The sequence below is a fragment of the Aplysia californica genome, unplaced genomic scaffold, assembly GCF_000002075.1.
Source record: "Aplysia californica isolate F4 #8 unplaced genomic scaffold, AplCal3.0 scaffold00245, whole genome shotgun sequence".
NCBI classification, from domain to species: domain Eukaryota; kingdom Metazoa; phylum Mollusca; class Gastropoda; order Aplysiida; family Aplysiidae; genus Aplysia; species Aplysia californica.
Genome location: NW_004797515.1, coordinates 550,148 through 574,827, shown reverse-complemented (window position 1 = coordinate 574,827; position 24,680 = coordinate 550,148). Strand labels below are relative to the sequence as shown.

At 37.6% G+C, this 24,680-nt stretch overlaps 2 protein-coding genes across 4 annotated transcripts in view; one reads left to right on the top strand and one right to left on the bottom strand.

Moving 5' to 3' along the window:
• Positions 1-18,962, top strand: part of LOC101853094 (short/branched chain specific acyl-CoA dehydrogenase, mitochondrial) — a 21,719-nt gene extending 2,757 nt beyond the window's left edge. For both annotated transcript variants that reach the window (XM_005100366.3, XM_005100367.3), the window contains exons 2-11: positions 3,121-3,292; positions 5,435-5,535; positions 6,395-6,601; positions 10,483-10,653; positions 11,795-11,920; positions 13,297-13,389; positions 13,794-13,883; positions 14,332-14,469; positions 15,906-16,005; positions 17,391-18,962. In XM_005100366.3, the coding sequence (XP_005100423.1) occupies positions 3,121-3,292; positions 5,435-5,535; positions 6,395-6,601; positions 10,483-10,653; positions 11,795-11,920; positions 13,297-13,389; positions 13,794-13,883; positions 14,332-14,469; positions 15,906-16,005; positions 17,391-17,473 (1,281 nt within the window). In that variant the 3' untranslated portion in view covers positions 17,474-18,962. The remainder of the gene's footprint in view (positions 1-3,120; positions 3,293-5,434; positions 5,536-6,394; positions 6,602-10,482; positions 10,654-11,794; positions 11,921-13,296; positions 13,390-13,793; positions 13,884-14,331; positions 14,470-15,905; positions 16,006-17,390) is intronic.
• A 611-nt stretch (positions 18,963-19,573) lies between these two features.
• Positions 19,574-24,680, bottom strand: part of LOC101852699 (AT-rich interactive domain-containing protein 4A) — a 28,715-nt gene continuing 23,608 nt past the window's right edge. For both annotated transcript variants that reach the window (XM_005100364.3, XM_005100365.3), the window contains exons 18-19: positions 23,529-23,688; positions 19,574-20,423 (exon numbers count right to left, since the gene is read on the bottom strand). In XM_005100364.3, coding sequence (XP_005100421.1) covers positions 20,309-20,423; positions 23,529-23,688 — 275 coding nt within the window. In that variant the 3' untranslated portion in view covers positions 19,574-20,308. The remainder of the gene's footprint in view (positions 20,424-23,528; positions 23,689-24,680) is intronic.

The following is a 24,680-nucleotide window of genomic DNA, read 5'->3' as shown; positions in this document are numbered from 1 at the left end:
GCCAAGGAAAAACCCGGGCGGGTTGTTGAGGTCCTGGTGTTCCAGGTGGGTCGACGCGTTCTGCAGCTGTCGCCTCGGTTTGTCGGTTGGTAGACTGACATCCTTCGGCAACAGCTGGCGGGAGCACCATCTTGCAGGCCCCCTGTTCGCTCCCTTGTTTTATAAGTGGAAATATTCTGTGTTGTTGAAAATGGCTGCTTTTTATCCAGGCCTTATTAATAATTCATTTGATAGAGGCACCAGCTGTGTATGTTTAGAGGACAATTTTATCATTTCTGTCTGATCTGTCAGGTCGTTTTAGAGCGTTGCATGTTTGAGAACAGTAAACAAATTGCATTCATTAGCATGTGCAAGTTTGAGAATTTGAGGCTATTTTTCTTTTCTTTTTTTTGTTTTTTTGAATTTGCCACCTTCTTGTATCACTCGCCCCTGGTGTCTAATGATTGGGGTCTATACCTTGCACGCTGAAGACATAAGAGTGCGATTTCAAAAGGAGAAGCTTGATTTCTGGAATACCTCAGCCTGTCTGCCTGAATACTGCCTTCCGTTCAGCCCTAAGGGATTTGGATTGGGGTGATGGGCTATGTAAAATAAATACAGTCATGGAGAAAGCCAATAAATTATTAGCCATAAGTCCATAGCTTCCTTCTAAATACAAATAAAATGGAGCAGGTAAAATATGTTACTCGGTTGATTAAAACGTCTACATACATGTATTAGTTTTGTAAATATATTTTATGGCAGATCTGGTCCATTGGTGTCTTTTTAAAGGTTTAATACTTGATTTAGAAATACAGTATTCTTAACTTTTATGGCTTGAAGAGAAAAGATCTTTGCCACACAGGTTTTTATTGTTTTTGTTTGCTTTTCCTCAATGCAAAATGGTTTGGGAAAATTTCCAATTACTTTCCTAGGTTCTCTTGATCTAGTGGTAGTTGCCAAAGCAACTTTTTATTTTGACATTTGGTAAGGATTCATTGAAATATTGCTTGAATGTATGTGGGTTTGGTTTTTTTTAAATTAGAGAGGGAAAGTTGTATTGAGTAAAGACTAGATCTAGCATTTGAAAAAAACAAAGAGTTGAATCTACCTTTTTTGTATACATCTCAAAATTTTTTTAATGAATTCTGTTAGCACTGTCAATTTGGGAATAGCCTTGGAAAGAGCTATTATCATCACAACAAACTATCAGACAAGGAATTTGTTTTTCTTAGATAGCCCAGCATTTTCAGCAAATTCGTCCACTTGCTGTTAAAAAAAATTCCTCCACATACTAATATAAATGATTTTCTATTGCTCTTGGAGTTGGGATCATCAGCTGATTATTTCTCTATAAAACAGATGCCTACTACAGTGGGCATATTGAGTATTTTTTCCTGAATGATTAATGGCAATGACAAATGGTCTTCTAAGAGAATTGTTTAAATTACAGAAATGAATGTATACATCTGTTGCTTGCTTTATGACTGCTGGGTAAACACAGATGAATTTATGTGATCTGTCTGAGGGTCGTGGAGTCACATCATGGTCACGGTTGTCTGCTTCCTAATTTATCTGACTTGTGAGGATGGGGGCACCAATTATTTATGGTGGTTTTAAATGGGTTTTACAGTGTAGAAGCACTGAAGTATATAGACATAAATTATCATTTTAATGGACAGCTGATCTGAATCTGATCTCTCTGCATGCCAGTGCAATTTTATATGGCAGCTTTATGGTACAATGTAGTGTGAGTCATTTAAGGAATTTTAGGGTCTCCACATGGAAGGGCACCATCCAGGTAAGATAAAAACATAGAAATGTCAATTTCAGTGCTAATGAAAATAATAGTTTGTCCGTCAGTGTCTTACAATGACTAATGCATCAGTAGACGGGAATATTTATTCTTAAAGATAAATGGATCAAATAAGAGTTCAGATTAATGATGGACTTTAGCCTTATTTACCTAGAAAGAAAACCAGTGCAAATGTTCAGGATTGCTCAAACCAGGTACTCCAAATTGCTGTAGCCATTATAGCCAGAAAAAAAAAAGAAAACAGAGGTGTTGGAATGACTGAGCCAGCATCTGGGGTGACAAGACAAACCAGACATTCCTGAAAATCAGAATAATTTACTGCAAAATTTTCAAAGGATGCTGGAGTCTCTCTGTTCTCTTTAAAAATACAATGACACTGACTGATATTACTTTTAATACTGATATAGACCGTATAAAGGGCAATGGCATTAAATGGGTATATTCAGAGTGTTTACAGGTATAATCTTACTGTTGATGTTGATAAGGGCTTATTGAAGCAGCATTCCATGAGACCAAAAGGTTTTGGAGATAATCTGCCAGTTTCAGAAACTCGAAGATGCTGGAAATATTGTGACCAGGTTTTATGAAATTGAAAGTAACGTTCCTGCAACCTGAAGATTAATTTTGCTGGTCTGTATCTCATAAACGAAAGCACAGAGGAAATTACTTTGTGGGGGCAGGTCTGGCCATTGTTAAGTGACTGAATTAAAATCCAAAATAAAAGCAGGATATTTTTTTTACTAGTGATGGGGAGAAGATATATTGTCATTAGTTCAATTTACTTAGGGCTGCCTTCCGTCTGTGTCTGTCTCATTTTCTTTGTCTTTTCTTCTAGTTAATCACACAGTAAAAGTACTCTTGGTTTGCCAGCTTTTATTTTACTGGTTTACTTAGTTTGGTATCATTTATGTTCTCTGTATACCTTTTGGTGAACAAAGTTGAAATGTTTTGACCCAACATCCTTACCATCGTCGGAGGTAAACGGTTAGGCACTTTGCTGTTACACACAGTAGCCCTCAGTTCAATTCCTGAGTGAGAAGAATCTTTATGGAGTATCTCAGTCTTTCTGCTGGTATGTTGTGTCCCTCTTAGCCCGGACTGGCCCCAACAGGCAGGGTAGAATCTCACCTAGTAAATGGTCTAAATTGTGTCAATGGGGGTGTTAAAAACTCTGATCCTTAAAAAAAAAGCAAATACAAACAACATCCTCCCGAAATGGTAATTCTATTAAGCTTGACTGATTCAATGTGGACTGTTTTGATGAAAAAAAGCAAACTCAAATGTAAATACTGATAGTGCTGATAGAGTTTTTTAATTTCCCACAGTTGATTTCAAGTGTGCGACAAGCTCGCTGTGTCCACCAGACAGCACAGAGCACGTCCCGGCTGAGGTACAGCACAGTACCGAACGCGTCACAGCAGTATGAGGATGGCTACAACGCACCTCAACTTCCTGCAGACTTCTTGTCACCTGATGAACAAATGATGAAAGATTCAGGTAAACATTCTGCAGCTCTTACCCCAAATAAAGATAAACTGTCAAAATGTTATAGTAACAGCCTTGCCCCACTGACTTATAATATGTTTTGAATTATTTTTAAAATAAAAACTTTGTACTTGTGGGTTATTTAAAACTCATGCCTCGATTTTTTTCTTTTTTATAACTTGAGCACTTGTTGACATCCCCCAGCCATCCTTTGTTTTCTTCCAAATTGATGAAGTGCAAAGTAGACCCATATGTGATAGGAATGCAGCCTTCTGTCTGTCAAGACTTTTACTTTGGTCCAAGGAAAAGTGTTAACATTTCACCTGCGCATAGTGTCAGGGTGCTACTCGAGGCTATAATGATCCCTTCTTGAAACAGATGCCGGTAAGCATTACGTGAGGGCAGTGCGAATATCCATTTTGAAATTACCAAAGCTTGTGCTTTCTGGCGTGGTTAGGAAATGCTTATCTTCGGCCAGCGGATTAATTGTATTTAGCCCAACATTTGGAAACAGTTTTGCATTATTTTATCTGTGGCATTGGTTGCAAATGCTCAAGAAATACTTTGGTAAAATTATAATTCTAAATGTTCTAAAAGGAAGAAAAGATACGTAATGTAGGCAAATGTTAAAGCAATCAAACGTTTTTTTGTCTCTCCTAACACATTTTGCTTTTTTAACTTAGTACATTTGAACAGCTTGCTGATATAATGTTTAAACCAGTAGCAGGTCGGTATCATTTGTTAGTCCAACATGCCAGTTCCTTAACCCTCCCAGTATCAACAGTTGTTTGCATTGGCAGTCACTTTTGTTATGCGTAGTATTACAGCTAATTTAATCGGCTGTAATATGAGTCACCGTTTCGGTTTGTTTATATCCCAATTTTTAATGCCAAACATTTCAACTTATTCACAAATGAGCTCTACTATCTATTTACATTCTACTTTCTGAAAATGTATAGGTTTTTGGCCTTGATATGCCTGTTCTCAAGCGTTTTTCAACACAAAATAGTGAAATCATGTAATTTCCACTTACACCACAGACTATTTGTTAGTGGCACTTGGAGAGTTGATATAATATGCTCTGAACTTTGCTTGTACCACTAAATCAAAACCTGAGCAGTGGGTGTGAGAAATTGCTGTCAGTGTCATGAATTGCCTGCAGATGTTCTTGAACATGGGGTGTTTGTTAATTTTTAGGGTCTCAGCCTGCCTGTTTTGGGTCGTGACGGAGATGAATGTAGTATTCAAGGGTCCCACTTCTTAATTAAATAACTTATAGTGTTGGAAGTTCCATACAGTTATCACCTGAATGGTGTCAACTCAGAAAGCTCACCCCCTATTTTTGGTTTATGATCGCCTTAGAAAAATATGCAACGTCTACCAATACTCTGACCTGCGGGATGTCCAGTAACTACCTATTCCTCCATCCCCCAGCCTAGGTGATAACTTGTACTGTCTGTAAGAAGAACTTTTTAAGACTTCCATCTTCTTAGATCTTTTTTTCTTACCTTAGAGCATGCCTCAGAATACCACTGAGTACATATCCAGCTTAACATTATTATAGTTTATATTACTGTTCATTTATATTATGCGTGTGACTGTGAGCCTGTTTGTGAGTGCGAGTATATTATTATATTATTATTGTTATGTGCTCAGATGTGTGTGGAAGAGAGGATGTTTGAGGGAAAAATGTGTGTATATATATGGGTGTGCACATGTGCGTGCTTATGCGTGTGTGTGCATGTTTTTGTGTGTGTACGTGTATGTGTGTGTGTGTGTAGATGGTGAAACACCAAACCAGTGGGCCAAAATCTAGACAATAAAGCTGTATATTATCTTATCTTATCTTCTACAACATGAAATTCCACTGATTGGCAGAAGTCCAAGAGCAGCTGAACTGGCAACAATTCTTATAAAACTAATAGTATACACTGTGCAAAGAAGGGGGTTTAGGTTTGTATTAAATCAAGCTGCTTTCATGATCATGGTAGGCCGCAGTTCTAGTAAATGTCATATGACATGAGATCAAGTTACTGGGTTTGTGGAAATCTTTTGTCAGTGTTGTAGATGTGATGAATTATTAGGGATAGATCTTTTTTCTGACTTTCAACTGAGTTCTTTAGTATAATGTATTTTTTATTCCACTTTTTTCAGTGGCTCGTTTAGCTGCTGAGAAAATCCAACCATATGTTGCTGATATGGACAGGGACAGCCATATGGCACCTGAAGTTATCCAGACTCTTTTTGATAATGGGGTAAGATCATTGGAATTTTATGTATTTGTTTATCTCATTATTGCGATCCATCATTCATGTAGGCATTCAGAGTGTAATGGTTTTTGCTTCAAAATTTAAACAAAGGTAACATTCACCATTTCTTAGAACATGACAGAGCCAGACATTTATGTTTTTTTAACTGAAAGAATAGATAAAATTCTAGGTGTATCGTCGAGAAATACTCTAGAATTCAGCCATTGGTTTCTTATTCCTTTTTTAAAATAAAAAAATTGAGGGTTGGCTATTCAGTATAAGTTCAAAGCTGCACAGATTAAAGCAAACAGGAATTCTCAAAGCATATTAATGAGAGGGTGACTCCAAAGTCACCAGACTGCATTGCTCTATATTGGTTGAGTATTTGCCACTCACGTCACATGAATAAATTGAAAATAACGAAGTGTTCTCAACAGCTCAAATGTGTTGTTGCAGCCCAGTGTCTCTCATAAACTAACACACTACAATGCAGCCCGGCAACTTTTTAGACACTCTATATAAATGACCATTGTGAAAGAGGTGTTTAAAGAAAGGATGTTGGGCAGGAGAGTCAGGGGAAGACAAAGAGTAACATGGATGGACAACATAAAAACATGGACTGGCCTGGATATAGCAGAATGTGCAACGGAAGCTTATGATTGTGAAGGATGGAGGGTCTTTAAACGTCAACATCTGAGTCAGAGATGACACCTCCAGGTATCCAGTTATATAATATACAGCATCGGGTTCATGTAATACTTGTACTTGTATGTGATTTCTACATAGCGAGTAAAAATTCCTTGGTATAATCCTATTTGTTAATCAGTTGTTAGGTCATTACTCTATCCCCTGAATGTATCTACAGCTGATGGGTGTGGAAATCCCAAGTGACTATGGAGGTGCCAACTCTTCCTTCTTTGTGAGCAACATCGTTATTGAGGAACTGGCAAAAGTGGATCCAGCCGTCAGTGTGTTTTGTGACGTCCAGAATACTCTCATCAACATGCTGTTTGTTAAGCTTGGTTCAGAGGAGCAGAAGGAAAAATATCTTCCACGTTTAGCCTCAAATATGGTATGTTAAAGTTACAAATTATGCTACTTTTTTTTTTGTTTGTTGATGTATTATTTCATCTTTCTGAAAATAGATCTGCTCTGGATTCTGTTCTACCCCCTTCCTGCTTGGGTGGTTTGAGGGGGTGCTTTGGTGCTTCTTTCCCATCAAACATCTATTGTTCTTATCTCTCCTCCTTCTTTTTTGTGTTTGTTACTCTCTTGTAACACCTCTAGTGTTGGGAACTTACATGACCTAATTGTGTTGCAAGTGCAGTACAACTCGTACTAAAACTAACCCTTCCTGTACTGTGGACGTGCCTGGTACGCTCTTGAAAAGCCTGTGTTTTGTATGTTTTATATTCCCTTCTATAGTTTTGAATAAAAAGAATTATGTCCCAGTCTCCATTGTTCTCTTGCTAGTGCAGTCATGTCTATTTTTAAGCTGTTATATGCAGGAATCTCATGTACTAGCATCTAGAACAAAGAGAGATGTGTCATGTGCTGCGAGCGAAAGACTGTGACACAGTCAGTCAGTTGTGTCTCTGTGGTTCTTGCATGCAGACCAAACTCACCACCGTGGCTTCATGAATGTTGACTACGGATCAGGCTATTGCTGAAATTTACTGAGATGCAGACAGTGATTACGAGTATTTCAATTTTTCAGAAGAATGTATACATCATCAGTTGCAAGATATATTAAAAGACTGGGACAGAAAGCCAAATTGCAGGGGGGGAAAATTGTTTCACTCTCACTTGTCAAATTACCCTATCTTAGCTCAAAAATTTCCCCACCACTTGATTGTATGCTCATTTCTCTTTTATTTTTTGAATACTTTTCTATATATCTATATTTCTATATAGTAAGAGAGCTATAAGCCTTCAAAGAAATGAACAGTGTCAGACACATCCTGAGGGGAATTTTTTTTATCACACAGCAGGGCTTGCTTTTTGCCGCCATGGATTTGAAGCCAAAGTCAGTGTTTTTAAGAAGCCTCACTCATTGCTTTCGTTGGGCCTTTGGCCCCTTCATTGCCTATTGACATACGTAGTCTGTCATGAAAATGTTTAAATTTTTAGCTTTGTGAAGTTGGCAAAATCTGCTGTTCCTGGTTACCTGTAAGATGTTACTTGTGCGTCCCACTAATCATCTGGCTCTAATTCTTCTGTACGGAGGTTTAGCCACTAGCATAGCCTGTATTCATATTCACGAATTTTATGAAATATGCTAATCAGTACTAAATTTGCTGGTATTGCTTTACTACTAATCTAGCAAGCAATCGATAAATGCAGATTTAGTCTTGGAGATGAAAGCGTGCTCTTGCAAAATACAATCACCAAAATGACTGAAAAAAATGTGGAAAATTTCATTTTTTTAAACTGAGGTTTGCATGTTGATGGTAATTATGGGGATACTGAGAAGTATGGGGATGAGGAAAGTAACACTGTCAAAGACCGGGGGGGTCTAAATGTCATGATTGGCCCGAACCGGACCGCGAGTCCACTGAGACTAAAGAGAGTGGGTGGTTGGAGGTTGCTCTGGTGTAGTTTGCTCCTTCTTTCCTATCAAACGCCTATCGTCCTTATCTCTCCTCCTTTTTTGTGTTTGTTACTCCCTTGTAACACCTCTAATCTTTGGCACTTATATAACCTTGTTATGTTGCAAGTGCTGTAAAACTCTTACGAAAACTATAAAAAGACTTATGAGGCTGGTGTCCTGGCTAAAAAGTCAGCTGAAAATCGATCCTGACAGTCTAGTAGGAGTGCACACTTTTTGAAAAGGAATGGGTTAAATAACTATTATCATGAATTAATCATTAAAGTGGTCACAGCTTTTCTCATTGAAATTCAATTAAGAGTGATTCATCAAACTGACCAGAGCTTTACTTGCTGAAATTATCATAGAGACAAATATTCATCAATGTGACAAGAGTTTTGATCGCTGAAGTTACAGATATTTATCAATGATGTAAGCATGATAGTAATATTTTTTAATGATAAAGACTTGAGTATTTGAATATTTATGATACTATAAAATATGTTCAACGTTTCGCTCCAATGGGCTTCTTCAGAGTATGATAAAAAATAATAACAACAGATATTCATCAACGTGACCAGTCCAGTCTGTGGGAGAGCCATTGGAAAAAACGAACTAATAACAAACTGCACAACATTAAACCCAAACTGGGACCGCGAAATCCTTCGGGCCTCTCCAGAAGAGACAAAGTCATTTTTACTCGATTACACATCGGACACACAGCCCTAACACACAAATACCTCCGTCAGGGAGAAGAGAAGCTATTCTGTGTCGGATGCAACACAAATTTTACCTTTAGACACTTTTTAACGGAATGTCTAGACTTCAGAGAGACCCAAAGGAAATACTTTAAATGCAAAAAAATTGCACAACATTTTTTCCGTCGTTTTTTCCAACAGAATTTTAGATTTTATAAAGGGCATTGACCTTTATGGAAAGTTGTGAAATCGAAATTTTTAAGTGTAATTTTGAAAGTTGTTTTAAATTTACATTTAAATCTAAAGCCTATTCACACTCGATTTTTAGCGTTTAAAAAATTTTAAATAAAAATATTGACCTTTATCAAGCCGAGAAATGAACCGTTGAGAAAAACAACAACTTGTTTTGCGCGGTCATATGACCTAATGCAGTTGCGAGCGCTGTATAACCCCATACTAAACTAAAACTAAACTAAAGTGACCAGAGCTTTGACCGTTGACGCTGTTGGAGCAGAACAATGATTTATTGGCCTGAACGCTAATGTTGTGAGAAATTCTGTAAATGCTTGCTCGCTGCTTGACTTTGCTTTGAAAAAGAGTAGTAAAGTTTATCTTTTCGCTGGGTCCGGCAGATCTTTTTGTTTATTGAGGTTTCCCATCCTACAATGTACATGTGTGTTGAAGGTAGAACCATTTAACTGACTGGCTACCTGTGCCGCATAGGATGCAGTCATAGTCTTGATTCTGCTGACATCCTTTGCTGCTGCCACGGCATTTTTTTTTAGTTTATAGAGTTTTTTTCATGTTATTACCACCGCATATGGGGCGCGGGTACTGCTTTTAGAAACTGCAACCACTTTTGCACCGAAAGAGCTGGAAAAGAGAAGAAATGCACTTCTGGTGCTCTGAGTGCCACGTGCTGTTATGCATAGGACAATGTTTCCATGTTTATCACACACTGTAACAAACTGTGGTAATTGGACAGACAGTTGCCATCACTGGTCCTTTTTGTGTTCTCTGTGGGTATGTGCGATAAACAATAGGAAACAAACATTTTAGTTGCGTACAATTCACATTTTATTTGTTTTCCTGGGTCCGAATTTGAGGTCCAACTATGGTTCTTGAGCCAATTTCCAGACCTATTTTTGTTGTTTTCTAAAAATCAGATGAAAGAAGGAAATGGCATTTTGTTTATTGTCATACAACCTCTATTATGTCCATAACATGTGTGCAAAATTTTTTGACTTTGTATCTTTTAGTATTGTCGCCTTGATCGTTTGGAAAACACATTGAAATAGCAAGTACGCTTGGTACATCAAAGACAAATATTATTATGGCGGGTAACCAGTGAGTTAAGGAGACATTACTGAAGGGATAACAAAAATATTTGGTATTTACTTTATTTTGAAGTTCAAACTTTAATGTACTGACCATGGAACTCTGTGATTGTTGAATTATTTTTTGGGGGTGGTTGGCAGGTGCTCTGGTGTAGTTTGATTCTTTCCTATCAAACATATGTCATCCTTATCTACCCTTTTTCTTTTCTTTGTATGCTACTCTCTTATAATACCTCTAACTTTGGCACTTGTATGACTTATTGTGCTGCTAGTGCTGTTAAACTCTTACTTAAAAAGTTAAAGTGAAAGTAAATATTTTGTTTTTCTTCAGGTTGGCAGCTTCTGTCTGTCAGAAGCAGAGTCTGGGTCTGATGCGTTTGCCTTGAGAACATCGGCTGTCCAAGACGGAGACAATTACATTATCAACGGCACAAAAATTTGGATCACCAATGCTGAGCATGCTGGTGTGTTCTTGGTCATGGCAAATGCTAAACCCGCAGATGTAAGTTTGAAACTCTACCTCCTCTGGATTAACATGGAAATAAGAACTTTATTATTTCAGGAAGGAGACTTCCTTAGTAACCTTTGTGGCATACTTCAGAATTAAGGCCAAAAAGTTTATTCCTTTTGATTTTTGTTCTCTTTTTTTTTCTACTTAATTCTGTTGTTTCCATACAGAATTATGCCAGCTTCTAGCAGGAGAGGTTCTGTGTAACGTTTTATTCTGTTTCCTCAATGGTCTTTACAAAATAGGTAATTACCATATGTAAAATAAAAAAATTCTTTTTCATTTTTATCCTTTCTTGGGTTATGTAACTCTTTTGTTACTAAGTCAGTGTTCAGTCATGAAAGGAAATATTTCTACAAACGAAAGGCATATTGATGGTGTTTCCCCTCCCAGGTAGCCTATTGTTCAGGAAAGGTTAAAAATCTGCTCGATTAAACAAAGGCCATTTTACCCCATTCATCGAGATCATGTATTTGACTCTGTTTTAAAACAGTAAAATATTCGGTTTCAGAAAATTGGAGTTGGCCCTTTTCTCCCAAAAGCATCAATTAAAAAAAAAATCTCAGTTGATCATCATCTGTTCAAAGAGGGAATGGTAATTGGTCTAATCAATCGGACTTTCACCATTTCAGAGAGGGGGGGGGGGGGGGGGGGGGGTGTCAGCTCTATGTAGAAGAGGAGGCCTCTCACTGTCAATATTCAGTCTCTTGAGTAGAAAAGATCTGAAAAGGAAATGGCTAGACAAGAAATATATCGCTCATGTACTGGACATGTCTCAAATGGCACAGTTCTTGGGTGAATTGTTACTATTTTGTGTTGACCAAATTCTGTCTAAATGATTCGTGTGTTTGTGAAGGATCCTGTTATTGACACTCTTTACTAGATCTTATAAGAAAGGCTTTTCTATGCTGTAATGATCACTGAGCGCAAACCCTGGTTAAGGGGGTATGCATGAACAGATGGAAAGCTGTATTCTTGCACCTATTGTTTGGCAAGCAGGCCTTTGATTACATTATTCAACCCAGTAGCTTTAGGTGAAGAAATAAGATGGGAGATGGGGAATTTCTCCCTATGTACTTTCTCGTATGTGAACTTTTTTTTTTTGAAAGTTTGTTTGTTGTTTTGTTTTTACCAGGGGTACAAAGGAATTACGTGTTTCATCGTTGACAAAGACATGGAGGGTGTGAGTGTGGGCCGGAAGGAAGACAAGCTTGGGATCAGAGCCTCTAGTACCTGCTCGGTCACTTTTGACAACGTCAGGGTAAGACATACATTTCTGTTTAGACAGTCTCAAGAATGAGGAGAGAGAAAACGTTGCTTAAGATGTGTTCTGCTTTGAATTCTACTTTGGGCGATGCGTAAATTGTATCAGTGCTTTTGAAATTTGTCGTTGTTTTGTTATTATTGATCCAACTGCTTTTGAGCTTTCAGCCTTCAGCCTTATGACTTATAGGGGTATTTACTATTGCAGCGCAACACTTTGATGTGGTTTAGCTCTTTTAGTACTGTAATATTGTTTAAGAGGATGTGGACATCTGTGTCTGGTGGGAGGGGGCCATGCTGGAGGAGAACCTTGGAGTCTCTCCAAAGATCAGGAACTCTTTAAAAAAAATTCAAACCATAGTCGTCCATACCATAGCCTAGGATGATGGTTACTGAGCTAACAGAGAGCTTATTGAAACCTATCAAAACTGAGTTCTTAGAGTGGTTGTTGATTAGAGCACAGCTCAAAACATATTTGTGTTTGTTGTATGCTAGCAAGTTCTACTTTTGCTGGAAGGTTACTGGCGATAATGTTCTTTGAAAGTGTTCTCCGCGGTCGGTCAGTGTTATCTTGCTATTTGCAAAAACTGCTGGACACATTTTAATGGGGCCACACTTCCTGACTCGTGGTCGCATTGTTTGATAATTTGCAATTGTTGTACATCACTAGAAGAATTTGTTATCGATGCATGTCCAGTCAAAATTGTTCAAGATGGTCACCCAGTGTTAAGGAGAAAAGTGGTTGTCTTAGACAGGTAGGCATCTTGAACAGTGTCATTTTAATGTAGAATAAATGCTAGAGGGGAAGTTGGAGGTGGTCGTTTGTACAGGGGATTGTCTTGGACAAGTGGAAGTCTGAGCAGGGTCGAGTGTATATCTTTTGTAATGCTTATTGTAGCTTAACTATTGTGAATTGTCTCATGAAGAGGATGAAGGATGTGTTCCTGGGGGTGGTTGGCGGGTGCTCTGGTGTGGGTTGTTCCTTCTTTCCTATAAAAAAATCTATCATCTCTGTCTCCCCTCCTTCTTTTTTGTGTTTGTTACTCTCTTGTAACACCTCTAATCTTCAGCACTTATATGACCTTATTGTGTTGCAAGTGCCGTAAAACTCTTTCTAAAACAGGATGTGTTCCTTCAGACAGGATATATATATATATATATATATATATAGAATCCACAATGTTACTATTGACAAAATGATGAATTCATAGTATAATACAGAAATAGTTTTCCAAGAAGAGGTGTGTTTTCTGACTTTTCCGTCAGTTGGACGTTTGTATGTTGGAAAGAGGTGAAGGATGACTGCTGTGGTTATTGGTGACCGGCTGCATACTCAAAAACTTCTACAACATTATTGTTGGGTCTTTTTTTCAGGTTCCATCTAGCAATATACTGGGTGAATTTGGCAAAGGTTATAAATATGCGATTGAAATGCTCAATGGTGGACGCATTGGCATTGCTGCTCAGGTATGATCATATGCTTTGTGAATGGTTTATGTGACATTCTGATTTTGCTGACTATTTTGGAAACATAATCTCTGTATACATATTATACCATGTTAAGAGGAGGCTAGATATTTTTTTGTTTCCCATTCTAACTGATAAATATTATCCGGCATCAGTCTCTATCGATAGAGGCCTATTTTTTATATATTATTTTTGGTTACATTCTTACTTTAATTTGTTTTATGATTTGAAAGATGGTTCAAATTCTTCTTATGATAATAAGTTTAATGATCTCTGATCATGTTCAGATCTTGAATCATCTACTGATGTGAATTGTGTGACATCAGCAATATCTTACACATTTACAGTTTGTCAGCATGTTTGAGTTTTTTCCTCAAATAATGAGTTGTTTTTTTGCCCCTTAGATGCTTGGTCTTGCCCAGGGTTGTTACAATCATGCTGTAGCTTACACACGTGACAGAAAACAGTTTGGACAGCGGATTTGTGATTTCCAGGTAAATAAGATTTTTAAACATGTGTGGCAAAAAACATAATGTATTGAATATTACTCGAGTGACTGATGCTTGCTTACGATTTTGTGATGGAAGTCAAAAGAACCTGAGTGAGAAGGCAAAAAATTTTCTGTTTTGTTTTGCTGGCCACTGAATCATGTTCTCAGCAACACTGTACTCTTATCATGTGTAACATATGTCATCACTATCTGGAAAATATGATCAGCATACTACTCAATTTCTGAAGTTTTTGCCCTTAAAATTATGTAGATTTTTATCAAATGGGTAGTTTTTTGCAATTATCATATTTTTTACCCAATTTTCAGTATCACAGAAAATGTTTAATGTCGACATTTCTAATATATTATGATTTAATTAGTATGTGACATTTGTTTGAAGTATGTTTTACTGTAGTTATTAAAAGCGGTAATCTCTTTGATCCTGGCAACAGGGTATGCAGCACCAAATTGCCCATGTAGCTACACAGATTCAACTGGGGCGAGTGATGATGTGCAATGCTGCGCGTCGCCACACCATGGGGTTGCCTGTGGTGAAGGAAGCTGCTATGATCAAGTACTTTGCCTCAGAGGTGAGTGGGTCTTAGTGGGAGATGATATGGTTATATTTTGAATGGAAGGTTTTGAACTGATATTCAAGATCTAAATAGTCTGCATTGTTTTGGGGGATTTCCAGAAATCTTCACCTACACCAAAAGTGGACATTGCCCTACCTATAGGAGAAGTTTGGTTTCTTTGGTGTGTATATTTGTTTGGTTATAGAGAAAACTCTCCTTGTCTTTTAAAGAAACTGAACAAGGGGCAAAGACTTTACCTTCGATTTTCTCAAAACAGCATTTTTTGGGGTAGCCCCCTTGTGCTTAAAAGCGACCAAATTGTGTGAGATTGAGACTTAAACCCTTATTCCATGTATGGTATGTCCGTATGATTTACTCTTGCCATGCGATTGTTAAAAAAGCGTATATATGAGCACAATGAAGAGCTTTTTAATCTTGGGGGGATAGGTGAGATGGAGCGACGGACATGAGAGAGATGGTGAATAAATGTGATCTACCATTTGGTCAAGCAGCGACCTTCCCAGTCACTTGTGTGAAGTGATTATATTACTACAGTGGTGTCCGCTTAAACAGAAATCTGTGGGACTGCCAGATTTTCTACGGTTTAGCCAGGATTTTGGTATGGAAAGGTTGCTCAAATAGAAGAGTAAAAAAAAAAAAAATCTGGGATTTTAATTTCTTTCAGTTGACTGAGGTTTTTTAATTCATCGTGTACTGTTTGATCAGACTTTACTGTATACGTATTTCTTGCCAGTTCAGGGTCGCTCAGGTCTCAGATTTCCCCAGTTTTAGCATGTTGATGTGAAATTTACTGGTGTTGAGAGTTTCAAAGGATTGTGCTCCATCCTGGTTCCCATGGGCCTTACACGACTCGTGCTCCTGAGACCCCTTAGGTCAACTGCCAGAATTTCTTCACCACACCCACAGGGGAGTGTGCCAGACACACTGTGGTGTGTGTGTGATGCACTGAAGGGTAACTTTTAAGTAAGCTCAGATGTGCGTTAGGGTCCACTGGGCTTAGGCAGTCATGTGGGCTCAGTAGAATTAAGAGGAATAAAATGCATCTCTGTAAAAAAAAATCTAGTGTTAGGGAATGTTATATCAAAACTGATGTATGGTAGTTCTCAAATTTCTCCTAATTGTAACTGAAAATATCTGTATAGAATTCTATGAACAAAAGTTTTATTCTGGCTCCAACTTAGCTTTCGGGATCGATAACAACTGCAACAACAACCCTGGATGGATAACAACTTTTGGGAGCTTTTCATTCCTCGTGGAAAAGGAAGAAACTCACAAGAGCTCCCTTGTTTTCCTGGAAGGGATTATGATTTACAGCTTGAGTGGAGCATGATATGAGGACTAAGGAAGAAGTACTGTGAATGTTGACTGCTATATATATCATAACAACCAGCAGTTTAATTATATTTTTTGCAACTTTTTTGTTCAACAAGGTCGCTACCCTCACTACTTCCAAGAGCATTGAATGGATGGGTGGAGTTGGGTTCACCAAGGATTACCCAGTGGAGAAATACTTCAGAGACTGCAAAGTCGGTGAGTTTGATGTTGGTTTGTCTCTGTTTGCCGTCAAGCACGGTAGATACGAATTTTAACCTCACTCTTGAATTGAACAATTGAACAATTTATTTTTTCTTTAAATATTGCTTTTGCAGAACACCTTTTCAAAATTGATAGGCAGTTCAGGTATATATAGGATAACACGGATAGCTCGAATTCATCAGGACTGGCCTCAGAAGTTCGAGAGATTCGTAGTTTGAGGGGCTCAGTTTGACAGATGTGCGATTTCGAGTCTTCCGTGTTCGACCTATCCATGTTATACTGTATGTGGACATATATTTGCGTAATGGAGGAAGTAGTTTGGAACTGGACGGACTTGCTTCCTCAGTACAGTCGGCAACTAGGTTCATATCCAAAAAGGGTGTGGATTTTTATTGTCCTTTATGAAAAATGTCTTCCCGGTGAGGAGTTTTTAGTGGTTCATCTTAGAAATGATCAGTTCTATGTGTAAGGTGTTTAACCTCAGATTGAGCAAGGGAATATGGTGAGACTCCAAACAGATACCTGCCCCCCAGGACAGTGCTACTGACTGAAGTGTCTTTTGACTTTAGGCCTTTCCCAAAGGGGGAGGGATATTAACATATTAACATATTTTTATGCACAGTAGAATTGTAAATGAGCTGATTCATCAATGTCATGCTCATACTGTGCCGGAACAACGTAGGGGGAACTGCTGCTTTTTCTTTCCTCATCCTTACTATCGTAATTTTTCCTCTACTTCTTTTGTATGTTTGTCACTCTCTTGTGAACTGCTATTTTCGGGGTGCCTTGATAGTCGAAGCAGACTTTGTGCTGTTGAGGGTAGAGAGGTGAGCAGGGTAAACCTAATTCCTCATTTGGACTTCTGTTGACATCCACCCCTTGGCGCTCATATGACCATATGCCGTTGTGAGTGCCGTAAAACCTCTACTAAAACAAAAGTAAACAGATACCTGATAACTGATGTGAGTTTACAATAATTTCTCTTGAATGATTGAGATTTGTACCCAGGCCCTTCATGCAGAAAATTCTTCAGGAATAGGCGCAAAGAATTTTAGTCCATTAACTGTACCTGGAATTGAACTGTTGAAGAAAGTCATCAACATCTGAAAATTGGGAATTAAATTTCTCTTGAACCAGTTCAAAGGTTTGCCTTCAATATGATTCTTTTTATTTTAGTACGGTAATGTATAGCAAATAAAAGCTTTTGGCTCTGTCTTGTGGTTTGTTGGAATCATGATTTAAGAAAAGTTAATCTTATCATTTGTCAGTACACATATATGCAAGTGCCATGAAGCCCCCCCCTTCCCCCAAAAAAATTTGCAAAGTAAGGCTTTCTTATGCAAGTTTTTTATTCCCTTTTTGCAACTGTGTTGTCACAGGTACAATCTATGAAGGAACCAGCAACATTCAGTTGAACACCATCGCTAAATGTCTGGAACAGGAAGAGAATTCTGCAAACTAATCTTTGTTGGCACTCATGCCTCCCAAGACAAATGTTTCTGGTCTCCTGTACTTGCCAGCTATGGAAGAATGCCGTCAGACGGTTTCGGTTTTCGTTCAAAGACGCAGAAGTACCCCAGGAGTGTCATACTTTTGAGGCAGCCCGCTGGAGTTGTGCCAGGGGCTGGCTGTCACTATTGTAAAGTAATAAATTTTCCCCCGAGGGTCTGGTTTTCACCAAAAGTATTAAATGGCATTTTATGACTTATTCGTGATTTATTATTCATGTAAATTTGACTTTCGTAACACCCAAAGTCTGTGAAAAGAATATATGTAAATGAAAACTTACTTTCAGATGAAATGTAATCGAAGCTTTCTGGTTCTTTACTGTATCTTTCCATCAACTTGATTATACTGTGTGCGTATATTTGGTAGTGACGTACCTCACCAAATTTTGACATGAACAACTTTTGATAGCCATGCAGATTATTATATGATGTTGTTATTGTTGTATAATTTTATGTCATTCTCCGTGTCGAAGATGCAAAAAAGAAAAAGAAAAAGAAAAAGTAAATTGTGTGCCATGGTCAAGGAGACATATTCTCATGAATAAAATAGATGAGAGATTAGTCTTTGGATTATTTCCTGATTTCAGGGAATCTTTTTTTTAGACAGTACTTTTAATGAATCTCATTTAAAGTTGCAGTTACAGGCTTTGTATTTCTCTATTTCTGTGATTTTAGCTGGACTGCATGATGAAAAGGCTTTGTCATTATATCCTTTTTGATTGAAAAAATTGTATGTTTATAATTAATACTCGCATTAAAAATTGTTGATTGACAGTTATAAAAAACTGTCCAGCTGCCGTAGCACAGTTGGTTATGAACTTGGTCCACAGAGACTGTAATATTGTACATGGATATTTAATGTTTTGTTTTTCCCAAAGTATGACCTTTCAGTTCTAGTTCCCTGTCTACAGGACAACACATGCTAACTTCAAATCAACCAATTCTTGTTTAGATGAGTGTTTGTCTTCTCCAAAAATACAACTTCAGGCATAGTCCATCAGTTTTTATTTTTAGAAGGAGTCATTTGTTTATTTTGTTCTATGGGCTGGAACAGGTTAATGCTACAAGTCTGAGAATGCATTGTGAAATTGATTGGAAGTGGGATTTAGAACAAAGACATTATTTCTGCTCCTTCTAGTTCTTGCACAGTATTAAGGTGTGCTACTTTATTTTTAAAGTACTCAGGAATTTTTGTAAATTGTTTAACAAGTTGACTCTTTACTTGCTGTTGTCACTGGTAAGGATGTTCTGATGTGTAATTTGATACACTTCTGTGGGTGGTTTTTGGGTGGGGGGGGAATGGTATATTGTACCTTGGTGAATTTTGTTTCAAAAGTATGAAATGAATGCACTGGAAATGGTATTTGTATTAGTGCTGTGTATAATGATTACCGGATTACTATTTCCATTGATCATTTGAATAAAGTTGCCATAGTAACTGTTGCTTCCTTGGTCTGATGGTTTCTACGTTTGATTCTTGTATTGTTTCTCAGTGTCAATGCATAGCAAAATTTTCTTCACACTCATTGCTGATGTAAAATTGTTTTTACCTGGTTAGGTCGCTGGATATTCTTGCCCCTAGGAATAAAAAACGTGCCAGCATTTGAGCCAGCTTCCAAACTTTTTGCACATAGGTCATAGACTATGGCAGTCGAGTTTTTCATAAATGAAGTAAACTATTCTGAATAGGGGTTTTTCTGTTGCAGGGTAGCTCCTCCACGAGCCATTAAGCAACATCCAGTATGTGCCACATCATAAGTCACCCATAATATTTTGTTACCGGTACAGTTTAGGTATACAGTTTCCAATGTTAGACAGTTTATTGAACAGAAGAAAGAAATAGATACCTGATATCTACCATGAGTTTGTAGCAGCCAGTTCAGACTATAACAGGAGTCGTCAAACTATTTTCAAAGCGGGCTGGATAACTGTTTTGTCGATACAGAACACTGAATACATAAAATACAAACAACCAACCTATCAATTTTGCTGACACTGCACAATGCACAAAGACAGCTGTTCTCACTTTATTAAATGATTATCAAAAAGACAGCTGTGCAGTTCTAATAAAATTTTAATGAATTGAAATATTAAAATACAGAAACAACAGTATACAGTAGGCTAATAGCTTTTTCACCAGGAAAAATGAAAGGAGGAGTAACAAACAAACAGGAATGTTGATTCATTCTGATAGGAGCACCCACTCTCAACACTGTAAGAATGTATGTAAGCAGTTGATATAATGCTGATTGGCCTCATAGGGTAGGCATACAATAACCAGTGTCACCATATCAGAGACTTAGCCCACATTTTAGAAGTTGTATGTTGAAAAAATAATTGTCCACAGGGTTCAAGGAAATTGGGAATAGTCCTTGTAGCATAAAAAGCACTTCAATATCACAGGTTTAGCTGTTTTATCTTAGGAATTGGTGTATAAATCAATGTATTCAAAATAGCGGACAATGCATAAAAATCAACAATTTATGAGATCACAGAAGTGTCAAAAAACATGATAATACATATTTATCTTTACCACACAGGGTAAGTAATAAACACTAGTTTACTCCTTTATCTCCTGGGCTGTTTGCAGAGTGACAATTATGTACCACTTACCTGATTTTTTAAAACTAAAATTGATTACAATTCAAAAATTGTTATGGGAAGAAATGTGAAGAAATCTACTCTAAACACTACCAAACAAATCGAACAGCAAGCAGGTTGTTGTATCAGTTTCCGCTGAAAGCAGAGAAGAGGGGCCCTTGTGACCCACCACAATGTTGTCTCCAAATTTACATCACAATGCAATGCTTTGAAGACTTCTGATCTCCTTTCTCTTGCTCGTCTTGGTTACGCAGACGCTTTCCCTCCATGTCTGACTTGAACTGCTCGTACTGAAGCATGTCACTGCAACAAAGAACAGAATTTTGTTGTGAAAGATAGAGCTACATTGATTAAAAAGACATTCAAACTTAAGATAGAGCTACATTGATTAAAAAGACATTCAAACTGAAGATAGAGCTACTTTGATTAAAAATACAATCAAACTTAAGATAGAGCTACTTTGATTAAAAAGACATTCAAACTTAAGATAGAGCTACATTGATTAAAAATACATTCAAACTTAAGATAGAGCTACATCGATTAAAATTACATTCAAACTTAAGATAGAGCTACATTGATTAAAAAGACATTCAAACTTAAGATAGAGCTACATTGATTAAAAAGACATTCAAACTTAAGATAGAGCTACTTTGATTAAAAATACATTCAAACTTAAGATAGAGCTATTTTGATTAAAAATACATTCAAACTTAAGATAGAGCTACTTTGATTAAAAATACATTCAAACTTAAGATAGAGCTACATTGATTAAAAAGACATTCAAACTTAAGATAGAGCTACTTTGATTAAAAAGACATTCAAACTTAAGATAGAGCTACTTTGATTAAAAAGACATTCAAACTTAAGACAGAGCTACATTGATTAAAAAGACATTCAAACTTAAGATAGAGCTACATTGATTAAAAAGACATTCAAACTTAAGATAGAGCTACATTGATTAAAAAGACATTCAAACTTAGAGGTAAAAATGTTTTGCCCATATTGAAAGGGATGAAATGGACATTGCGTCAGGAAAGTTGGAGAGTAGGGGAAATGTTGGTGAAAAGACAGATATTGAGGAAAGTGTAATTGTTTTATGCCTGCATCGTTAAGGAGGGAGGCTGCTTTTTTTATTTTATGGACACCAGGGAAGGAAAGTAGGAGGGGGGGGGGTGCGGAGAGAAGACCCAACCATTATACTTTAAGTAAGTAAGTAAGTAAGTATATTCAGTGTTTAAAGCCATTGGCCCACATCACATCATATAAAACACTCATTTGTTAAAATAAAGTTTCCGTGAAAAAGTACAGGTTGTGCACAAATATCTCTTTATCAAGAGTCAAACATTCCATCAATGTTCACTGTAAAAAAAAAAAGATTGACACTGGGGCGTAAAACATTTGCTCATGACCAATCCCCTAATTGTACTGGGCTGTTTGGTGGTGCTCGTTACACAGCAGATTTCCAGTACAAGGGTGTCTGCACTTCAGGCCTGCTAGCTTAAGACTTCTGTGCACTGTCTCAGCACAAACTCTAACGCTGCTTTTTCTTTCCTCACCCTTACTATCGTCATTTGTCCCCTACTTCCTTTTGTATGTTTGGGGAGCCTTGATAGCTGAAGCAGACTTTGTGCTGTTGAGGCTAGAGAGGTGAGTAGAGTAAGCCTGATTCCCGGTTTGGACTTCTCTGTTGACATCCACCCCTTGGCGCTCATATGACCTTATGCAGTTGCGAGCACCGTAAGCACCTTACTAAAAGTAACTAAGCTAAAGTCAGTGGCAATTTGTTTGAATTTGATGGCAGCAAATGGTTAATGACCACAAATCTCAACAATGCATTCATCATCCTGACTTGTCATCTGCTTCGGCCTACCACTTCTTGGGCAATCATCGACTGTTCCGAGTATTGTATAGCAAGTTTGTTGAGTAAGATACTGAATGCTGATTTCAAACACTTAAAGTATTGTGTGATCACCCATGATGATGTTCTGGCGAGACGCATGCCAACAGTCAAATTTCTCTGAAGGATTACCTCAATGAGCCACTATGTCATCTGTTTTACTTAGAGTGGTTAAAAATTCATGGCACAGCTCATTTTCAAATATCTCTTCAGCGAATGTATCAGTGCCGTCCATACTTTACTTGCACAGCAGTTTGTATCAATTTGTCTTAACTGAATCATATTTTTCCACAACAATTGAGTTTAGATTTAAAAACATTTCTTCATAAACTTATTTTAAAAATACTCTAAATCTCTGTCATGCTGAAAATGGGATAGTTCACAGCACTTCCTGCTTCTCAAACACATTTTGCATGCGCATATGGCCTACTTCATAGCTAACCCATGACACTTTTAATGACAGACTTGCTTTTAAAAGCGATATTGTCCAAGCTGTAAACCTTTTTAAATCTGTAGAAACCACTCACTGAGATTTTTTATCAGCATATTTTACTAAGGAATTTTCTAGAATACAGCAAACAGGTGTTTACAAAAATAATGATCTGTTAAGACAAACTGGTACAAGTCGTTGTGCAAAAGTTGGAGACTTTACGTTCAGTAGCTGAGGAAATATTTGGCAATAAGTATAAGTTGCATCACAAATTTTCGACCGCACTAGAGATCAACCATAAGCCTCTAAACAATGGGAATTACTTTTCTTTTACTTCACACAGGACGTAATTTTACTATGGGGTCTGGCACACCTACCCCACGGTCTTTGGATGGGCTGAGGAGGCAGACCTTTATTACAGACCTACTAAACCGAGGCTACCCATGTGACACCCATACTGCTATCTGTGGTGTAACGATTAGGCGTGGGTGGTTGGCGGGTGCTCTGGTGTGGTTTGCTCCTTCTTTCCTATCAAACATCTATCGTCCATATCTCCCCTTGTTCTTTTTTATGTTTGTTACTCTCTTGTAACACCTCTAATCTCCTGGCGCTCATATGACCTTATGCAGTTGCGAGCACCGTAAAACCTCTACTAAAACTAAAACTAAAACGATTAGGCTCTTCTCTGTCACACACAGACAGAAGACCCAAGTTTGATTCACATGTGGGGAGAACTTTTATCAAGTATCTCTGTCTTTCTGCAAGGATGTTGTATCCATCTCAGCCCAGGTTGGACCTGACGGGAGGGGTCAAAGCTGTGAAGATCTCTTTTAAACTTTCAGTATTTCTTAAAAAATCATTTTGACAGACTGCTATGCAAAGCGTACGGATCGGATTAATGAGTAAATTTCCTCTCTGAAAAGTGGGGGCACAGAGTTCCCCACGTCGTACAGATGCAATAGTAAAACACGACGTACGGATAGGGTTAATGATGATATTAAAAAAACACTTAGATCTACATTTTTTTACTTCCACGACACCCAAAAAGATGATTCAGGATCCTCCCAATAATCAGCCTCACCTTTGACCACGAGAAAGTTCTGGAGTTTCTTCCGAGTCGTCTCCGTCATCCTTTGCTTCGTCAACGATCTCATCCTCAGAACCGTCCTCGGCTCCAGGCGTGTTTCGTCCCCTGCGTGTCGGAGCCCGCGACGGAGTTAGTGAAGGACTGTCATTCTTTTCTGAAAACCCCAAACACAGACAAGATGAACAGATGATAAAACAGCAGACACTTTACTTTACTTACTTTGCTTTTCCGATCCAGCGGCCATTTGGGATCTAGCCCTTCGGTCTGTCGATATGGCAAAGAATTTGCAGGTTTTAATCAGCTGTGCTTTGTCGCTGTATAGAGTATTTCCGATGTTTGGGGAGGCAGGTAGGTAGGTGCTACGCAGGTCACAAAGTGCTGGGCAGTTAAAGAGGTGGTGTGGTACTGTTAAACAGCAGACACAAAAAAGATAGACTGATCCCATGTAGATATAGATCTATATTTTTTTAAAACCTCCTAAAAGGGTCCCCTCAATTAGTAGCTCCTACACAATAAGGGACACTATACAATGATAATAATCATTTCAATGGTGTTTCTTTTGCAAACAATAATGATCCAATCTGTGAAACACCGAGATAAGTCGTGAGAGAAGTGCAAAAATTGAGTACCCTGCATAGTTGAAATGTGAGTCATTATCTGTTCTGTTTCTGCAATCACAATGCCACATGGCTGGAATCCCTTCTATTGTATTTGGCAATTTTACACTGTTATAAAACTTTTTTTTTACATTTGTGAAAGTACAGCTGCTCTTTGATTGTCTTTATCACCTCGAGGAAATCTTGAAACATTATATAACATTTTTATATTTTATTCAAATTACAACGGTAAAATATCAAAATATTATCATAAAAAAGGTAGTTGATGCAGAAAATTATGTTGACCAGGGTAGAACTTGAACTAGATCTAATAGTGGAAGAAAGATAAGGGTAGACCCTAAAAAAATTGCAACAAAAATGAAACGTATATGGTTCGACAGATAAAATTTAGTGTAATAACATATTAAAAATCGGCATTCGAAATCGTGGAGGAAATTGTTTTAAAAAGCGTTAAAAGTTGTCAAAAAAGCAAAATTTACATTACGACCAAATTGGTTTACCATACTTGCTTTGACGCGAGAATGTTTAC